The sequence below is a fragment of the Sprattus sprattus genome (genome assembly GCF_963457725.1).
Source record: "Sprattus sprattus genome assembly, contig: scaffold_113, whole genome shotgun sequence".
Classification (NCBI taxonomy): Eukaryota; Metazoa; Chordata; class Actinopteri; order Clupeiformes; family Clupeidae; genus Sprattus; species Sprattus sprattus.
Genome location: NW_027667022.1, coordinates 1207 through 10000, shown reverse-complemented (window position 1 = coordinate 10000; position 8794 = coordinate 1207). Strand labels below are relative to the sequence as shown.

Here is an 8794-nt window from a genome sequence, read left to right as displayed (position 1 = left end):
ATTAGTTTAACATGTTAAATCAACTAATATATATATATTATAAAGGAAGTTAAGAGCATTAGTTTAATATGTTAAACTGACTAATATATATTATAAAAGAAGTTCACATTATTGGTATTATATATGTTAAATGAACTTATATGTATTATAAAGAAAGTTCTTAGCATTTGTGTAATATATGTTAAATTAACTAATATATAAATATATATTATAAAGGAAGTTCACAGCATTAGTTTAATATGTTAAATTAACTAATATATATTAGAAAGGTCATTCACAACATTAGTAAAATATGTTCAATTAACAAATATATATACAGTACTGTGCAAAAGTTTTAGGCAGGTGTGAAAAAATGCTATGAACTAAGAATGCTTTGAAAAATGTAAACAATAAATGTTTTTTTTTTTTCCATTTACATGGTAAGACTGAGCACAGCAACAAGACACAACGTAGTTATACTGCATCAGCAGGGTCTCTCCCAGACAAATATTTCAAAGCAGACAGGGGTTTCAAAATGTGCAGTTCAAGCTCTTTTGAAGAAGACGTTGAGGATCGTAGAAGCAGTGGTCAGCCAAGGAAACTTAATGCAGCTGATGAAAAACCCATCAAGCTTATTTACCTTCGAAATCGGAAGATTTCAAGCAGTGGCATCAGCTCAGAACTGGCAGAAACCAGTGGTACCCAGGTACAGACATTTACTGTCCGGGGAAGTCTGGCCAGAAGTGGTCTTCATGGAAGAGTTGCAGCCAAAAAGCTCTACCCCGACAAGGAAACAAGGCCAAGTGACTGAACTAAGCACGAAAACATAGAAACTGGGGTGCAGAAACATGGCAGAAGGTGCTCTGGACTGATGAGTCAAAATTAGAAATATTTGGCTGTAGAAGAAGACAGTTTGTTCGCCAAAGGGCTGGAGAGAGGTACAATAATGAGAGTCTGCAGGCAACAGTGAAGCATGGTAAAGGTTCCTTTCCAGTTTGGGGCTGCATTACTGCAAGTGGAGTTGGAAATTTGGTCAGGATGAATGGTGTCCTCAATGCTGAGAAATACAGGCAGATACTAATCCATCATGCAATACCATCAGGGAGGCGTATGATTGGCACCAAATGTATTCTGCAGCAGGAACATAACCCCAAACATACAGCCAATGTCATTAACAACTATCTTCAGCTTAAAGAAGAACAGAAAGTCCTGCAAGTGATGGTATGACCCCCACAGAGCCCTGATCTCTATATCATCGAGTCTGTCTGGGTTTACATGAAGAGACAGAAGAATTTTAGGAAGCCTACATCCACAGAAGATCTGTGGTTAGTTCTCCAAGATGTTTGGAACAATTTACCAGCCGAGTTCCTTCAAAAACTGTGCGCAAGTGTATCTGGAAAATTGATGCTATTTTGAAGGCAAAGGGTGGTCACACCAAATTTTGATTAAATTTAGAATTTTCTTCTGTTCCTTCACTGCATTTTGTTAATTTATGAAGAATTGATGAAAATAAACTGTCAACACTTCCATTTTTGAAAGCATTCTTAGTTTACAGCATTTTTTCACACCTGCCTAAAACTTTTGCACAGTACTGTATATATATTATAAAGGAAGTTCACAGCATTAGTTTACTATGTTAAATTAACTAATATATATTATAAAGGATATTCACAGCATGTAGCATTAGTTTAATATGTTAAATGAACCGATTTATATTAGAAAGGTCGTTCACAGCATTAGTGTAATATAATTGTGTGAGTGACATGAGTGTGAGGGTGTCAGTGTGTTTTTGTGTGTGTGAGTGTGTCTGTGTGTGTGAGTGTGGGTGTGTGTGTGTGTGTGTGTGTGTGTGTGTGTGTGTGTGTGTGTGTGTGTGTGTGTGTGTGTGTGTGTGTGTGTGTGAGTGAGCGAGCGCACTGATCTGAGAGTGCAGTTGCTTTCTGTGTCGGTGTAACAACAATAACCCAAATGTATAACCCAAAGAGAGAGTTCTGGTGCATATAGATAGACAGATAAACATATGCACATACACATAGACACACAGATGGAGACAGTGTTACAACTCTGGCTCGTAGGGAAGCAACATAATGAGAACACAAAACCCCAAAACTCCATTTTGAATTATGATTGATCATTATTATTATTATTATAATAAGTATATTTAGTATTATTATAATTATGTAGGGGAAAAGGGAGTGTGAGTGTAAGAATGTGTATGAGTATATGATCTTAAGCTGCATGTCCTGCCGCCAGGTTAGCAGTTGCAGAGTGTGAGAGAGAGAGAGAGAGAGAGAGAGAGAGAGAGAGAGAGAGAGAGAGAGAGAGAGAGAGAGAGAGGGGTGTGTCCAGTTCATCTGGCACCTGCAGGTAATCACAGGTAATTACAGGTGAGACCCAAGATATCTGAAACAGAGGTAAACAATAAACACAACGCAACAAATACCAGGCCCGTACTGAAGCACTGACTCTAAAGATAAAGGAATTAAACAGCCACACTCACCAAACTGAAGTCACAGCAGAGGAGGGAATCACAACACTGCACCAATCCACAAGCTGAGAAAAAAAACTAGATCATAAATCTAAGGGAAGACAAAACATTAAATTCTACAGAAATTTGGACGAGCCCCCATTATGTTACGACCTGGCTCATAGGGAAGCACCATAATGAGAACACACAACCCAATAAGTTAGTTTAGAATTAGAGCTATTTTTATATGGGGGAAAGGGTAAGTGTGTAAGCTGCTTGTCCTGCCGCCGAGGGAGAGTGTGTGAGGGGGTCAGTCTTTAAGACACCTGTAGGTAATAGAGGTAGAGCTCCCCCTGGTGGTAATTAAAAAAACACACTCCAAACATCCAGGCCTTAGAACAGCACAGGCACAGTGTGTGTGTGTGTGTGTCTGTCCGACTCCTGTTTTTTTGGGGGGGGTTAGGGTTACCCCTTATTGTGGGTTTCTAGTTCAGATATGTGTTGCCCTTATTGCTGGAGTTTTGGTCCGCCATTTTGTTTTTGAAATGCTTTGCAAAAACACCCACAACTTCCATAGAAAGCTTTATTCAGGCAGTGAGGAACCCACGCATTGAACAGTCAACCACAGGCAAGTAGGGAGTACATGTACATGACACACACAATCTGTTGACTAAATTACAATCAATTCCAGTATCACACTGGTACTGCAGACTGATCTATCATTCAGTCAGTCTGCAAGGCAGCAAGGTTGTCATATGACTCATTCACGTGACCAGATCCTGACTATAAACCTGGCCTGGTGCAATGTGGGAAGTGTAGTTCTGAAGTCACCAGTAGCTATGGTAATGAATTTGTTAAACTTCGAGTTAACCGTCCTTTTATGTTTGCCGTCAATTTGACCCCATTCAATGTTTAACGTCTCTAAATGAATGATTGACATAATTTTTTTGCTTCATATTTACTGACTTTTCCTAATTGAATGGAGACAACTGGGTTAACTCAAAATTAACATGATGATGTGTTTTTATGCTGTACGCATAGGTGTTGTTTGTGGTCAATTTGAGCCCAGGCTGTTTTAATTGTATGAAAATATAAGAAATATCAATATTCATCACATTGTTACTATTCCTGATAACGGAAATTGTTTTCTATTCCAAATGTTATAAATAACAACAATATGTACTTAGAAATAATATGAAGCCAGAAGACACCAGAAGGATATCTCTCACCAATGCCACTCAATATCTCAAATAACTGACACGTCATACACACACACACTGTCCTTCCCATGGTGAGTTACTGACATGTGACACTTGACACACACACACACACACACACACACACACACACACACACACACACACACACACTGTGGTTAAACAGGGACAGAGAGGCTGCAGACTCACAACACCAGAGGGCAGCACAGCCTTCATCAGATACACATATGCAGAATACTCACAGATATGCAATCATCTTCACAAATAATTGAATCAAACAAACCTCTCTGTAAGAGCAGGCCAAACTCAGTTTATCCATAATACCCCTCATCCTCGCTGACTATGGAAGCACAAAACTGCATCCAGAAGTAAAGTAAGCTGCCACTCAAAAGTCATGGTGGATTTCATCGTCACTCTCAGTCTGCTGAATCTGGAGTAAACTGGAGTCTCTCTTCACTCTCAGTCAGGGGCGTATAATTCAGGGAAGCATATTAAACCCTATTACATGTAGCCAGGACATTATTTCTGGGGGGGCTATGTCTTATATTTGGGGTGGCACTTGATTGTCAAAAACTACTATTTTAAAACTCACACACTGCATCACTCAGAGCAAGAGTTTTCTAACGGCTCACCTAACCAAAAACGATTGAACCTTCTTATGGACACTAATGATGTCATATTGATAATCCCATGTTATTGGATTTGGTTTGTGTCTTGCGCTGTTGATGGGGGCGTGGCCCAACATGCTGTGGATATGGGGCTTGTAGCGTGACAAATGACAATATAAGACGACTTGATAAAAAAAATACTAATGCATTTATTTCAGCTTTATACCGGGTTTGTTCAGGATTTTTTTTTTTTTTTTGCCGTGCTGTGAGGTTGGGGTGGGGGGCGGCAGGGTGGCCTTTCTCTGACCAATGGTGGCCGTGCCCCCCCCCCCCCCCCCCCCCTGGCCACGTGGCTACGACCCTGCTCTCAGGCAAATTTACTGTTTGACATGATGCTGTTCTAGACCAAAAGCACTTCTGTGTTCTTAAATAATCTTCAGGCTGCACTGCTGAAGTACTGGAGTTCTACCGTGCAGAACAGAGTTTATACTGCTGAAGTACTGGAGTTCTACCGTGCAGAACAGAGTTTATACTGCTGACGTACTGGAGTTCTACCGTGCAGAACAGAGTTTATACTGCTGAAGTACTGGAGTTCTACCGTGCAGAACAGAGTTTATACTGCTGACGTACTGGAGTTCTACCGTGCAGAACAGAGTTTATACTGCTGAAGTACTGGAGTTCTACCGTGCAGAACAGAGTTTATACTGCTGACGTACTGGAGTTCTACCGTGCAGAACAGAGTTTATACTGCTGACGTACTGGAGTTCTACCGTGCAGAACAGAGTTTATACTGCTGAAGTACTGGAGTTCTACCGTGCAGAACAGAGTTTATACTGCTGAAGTACTGGAGTTCTACCGTGCAGAACAGAGTTTATGCTGCTGAGGAAGTGGAGTTCTACCGTGCAGAACAGAGTTTATACTGATGAGGAAGTGGGCGGATCATTATGCAAATACAACCATTATGGGGATTCTATGAAAAAGGATCAGCACACTAAGACCCATTCCATTTGTGCGTAGACGTTCATCTGACACTGAGAGACCATGGGAAACTATATGGGAGGTTGGAATTCTACCCCGACCCCTCCAGGTAACAGTTTACTACTCACTGCTGATTTTGGTTCAATTAGAGTTTGAGCATTTTTGTGTGTGGAATGCTACACATTTGTTAAAAAATACATTTTTAGACATTCAGAAGGTAAATGTTTTCAACATTTGTCTGTGTGAGTAGGTTGAAAGTATGATATTTTGGCCATAGACATCCACAGCCCTCCACGATGTTGAGAATACTGAGTATTCTTTCTGTTCCACACGGATACTTTGAATAGTTTGTTCCACAAGATGTGTGTTGTACATTTGAGTATTTGTCATAAGGTTACATCCATATAGCAAAATCGGAGGTAAACATTGTTTGCTTTTCCGTGGTTTAGTTAACGTTGAACAATAACTTCTAAATATGGAATTGGAGCAAATCTAACATCATATCTAAATAACACCGCAACAGCTATTGCAGCATTTTAGCAAGCTGTAATCTATATAGAAGGCCATATATGACTGAGGCAAATGTGTTACAGTGTGTGTGTTGATATGATGATTGTTGTTTATAGGTGAAACCCTGAGGATTGTGCTGATTGGACATACTGGAGTGGGGAAGAGTGCTGTGGGGAACACCATTCTGGGGAAAACAGTGTTTAAAGAAATGCTTTCTGGTAAAGCTGTCACACAAATTTGTGCCATAAAGAGTTTACATTGTCCCAGAAGGATTGATGTGATTGATACACCTGGTATGATAGACCCAAACAGAGATCCAGACGATATTAAAAATGAGATAGTGAGGTGCATTCAACTGTCACGTCCAGGGCCCCATGCATTCCTGCTGGTGATTAAGCTGGGATCCTTCTCTGTGGAGGTGGCAAATGCAGTCAGGGCCTTACAGGAGCTCTTTGGGGAAAGGGCTGCAGACTACATGATCGTGCTGTTCACTCATGGTGATAAACTTAAGGGTATGCCTATCCATGACTTTGTGCGTGTGGGTGACCCCAAACTGAGAGAAGTGATACAGAGTTGTGGTGGACGATTCCATGTATTTAACAACTGCAGCATTGCCCGCACTCAGGTTGTTGAGGTGGTGAAGAGAATAGATGAGATGGTGGCAGCAAAGGGGGGAGGTTACTTCACCGAGGAGATGTACAGAAAGACACCAGCCTGTAACTCATCTGACTCAAACAAAAGTCTTCCTCACGCAATTTGCAAGTCGCCAAGGGGGGATAGTTGTCTTCATGATGACGAGACAAAGAGGGACATTAGAAAAAGAAAGGGATCCAGCAGCTCAAATGAGCCAACCAGACCTATGTTTCCGACTTAAGACTGAAGATACATTCTTCATAGCTAATTTTTAAATTGGTATTTTACTTGGTAGAATATTATGTTGTATAAGTGTATATGTGTGTTCAACTAATTCGTTTAAGGTTACTTGTTGATGGTGAATCAGGGCGTGTTTTGGTATCCAAATGTTCCAATGAGCTAAAGATTACTGAAATATCTTAAAGTGATTATAGTTTGCTTGTTTGACACAAGTGTTTCATATTTAGCCAATACTTAAATCTGTATTTAGAATTACTTTAATCTTTTTCTATGAAATGCATTTTCTTCCATGTATATTGAACCAATTCTTTAAAAACATACTGACAGTACTCAGCGCAACTCAATCGCTCGGCTGACTGTACTGGATGTGGTACTGAGACAGAGAGATTCAGTCTATGTTGCTTTGGTACTACCTTTTCCTATAAATGGTCATTCCAATAAAGTTGTTTTAAATTGTATGTTTGTACATTTCTGTTTCTTCCAGTCTTCCAACTCTCTTTAGGAGTTCAACTGTTGGGTTCTGTTTCCATGGTGCTTTCTGGTTGACGGTGACTGTCTTAACCATTACTGGAGCAATGTCATCTATAATATTTAGAATTATATTTATTCAGCTTTTCATCTACAGAGCCTGACAGTTGACTTGAGGTCCTTGACCGTGCCTGCTCAACGAGAACACTCATGTGATCCTTTACGACTCTCTTACTGACAGTCATAAACCTATTCTGAATGTGTGGGGACATAAACACGACTAAGAACACAGAAATGATCAGAGGAGGCCATTTTCTTGATGGTTGTAGAGTTACTGAGACCCTTCATGATGATAAAGTCCAGGGTATGATTTGTACGTGCTGTGTTAGAGTAAAGGGTAACAAGTAGTGCATTTACTCCCTCAGGGTAACTGTTTTCTGGCTGTACTCTGAAATCAATGTATACAATAAAAACAATCAAAATCAATAATAAATACAAAATCATATACATAGACGCCTCTGCACTTCTGCATGTTAACGCTCTGAGGTGTCTGTGAGTCTCTTCTGGGAGTTTCTTAGTCTCTGTGATAGTTGGGCATGATCCTAGAGGTAGAGGGGGGTGGGGGGGTTTGACATGGGGGAAGTAAGTATGGAGTGAAGGGGGGTAGAGTGGGTGGTTTGGGTGCTGGACCCTTGGCAGAGAAGGGCCTGCTTAGGGAGAGAGTGGGGAACGAGTACAAAGTACAAAGATAACAGTCCCATTACAGTACAGCATGTACACTTGACCCTATGGAAAGGCTAAGGTTTTACAGGGCTGTGCCTCAGGAATATGACTGCACTCTCTACAAGGCCTTTAACATTACATTGACTATTCTCGGACATTTCCCACTGAGTGGCCGGCTATGTGCTCGTGCCATGGCTTCTCATGCTAGCTTTGTCTGCTGCCTGGCATGTAATATGTTAAGCGACTCCACCACCTCTTTACAGGTCTTAACTGTAACAAAATAGGCTATTGGCAAGCCTGGAGTATTTGAAACGTGTCTCCTCAATGTAGACCATATAAGCACATTAGGGCTAACAAGTGAAACCTATGCAGTGGATACGGCTGCATTAACCCTAACCCTAGCCCAGTCAGTAAACCTCAACCTATTAACAAACCTGCCGCAACACTGCAGGCTGTATTTCAAGACAAATGCGTCAAGGTAAAGTGAGGACTTAGTCAAAATAATCTTTTTTAGATTCTAAAAACATTTCTAAATCCAGATACTCCAAAATTATTATTCACACTGGCTCAAACTTTGATCGCCTACGGCAAGTTCAATTTCGTGTCAGTGCTTACTCTTGCCAAACAAATGTTAGACTTGGTGGTTTGTTCTGGACCCATAGCCATTAACCGTAACCGTGGTGATGAGATGTTTATAAGATTATCATCACCCAATCACTGGCTGTCAGAATGAAGCCCATGTAATGACGGAGGCTTTATCAACAACTGGCTGTCAGAATGAAGCCCATGTAATGACGGAGGCTTTATCAACAACTGGCTGTCAGAATGAAGCCCATGTAATGACGGAGGCTTTATCAACAACTGGCTGTCAGAATGAAGCCCATGTAATGACGGAGGCTTTATCAACAACTGGCTGTCAGAATGAAGCCCATGTAATGACGGAGGCTTTATCAACAACTGGCTGTCAGAAT

At 40.8% G+C, this 8794-nt stretch overlaps 1 protein-coding gene across 1 annotated transcript; it reads left to right on the top strand.

Annotated features, from left to right (window-relative positions):
• Positions 1 to 5871: 5871 nt before the first annotated feature.
• LOC308382510 (GTPase IMAP family member 7-like) lies at positions 5872 to 6455 on the top strand (the record flags this gene model as incomplete). Its single annotated transcript, XM_080860916.1, has 1 exon — positions 5872 to 6455. A coding segment is annotated over one exon (584 nt), but the record flags the coding sequence as incomplete, so codon positions are not given.
• Between the last annotated feature and the right edge of the window lie 2339 nt (positions 6456 to 8794).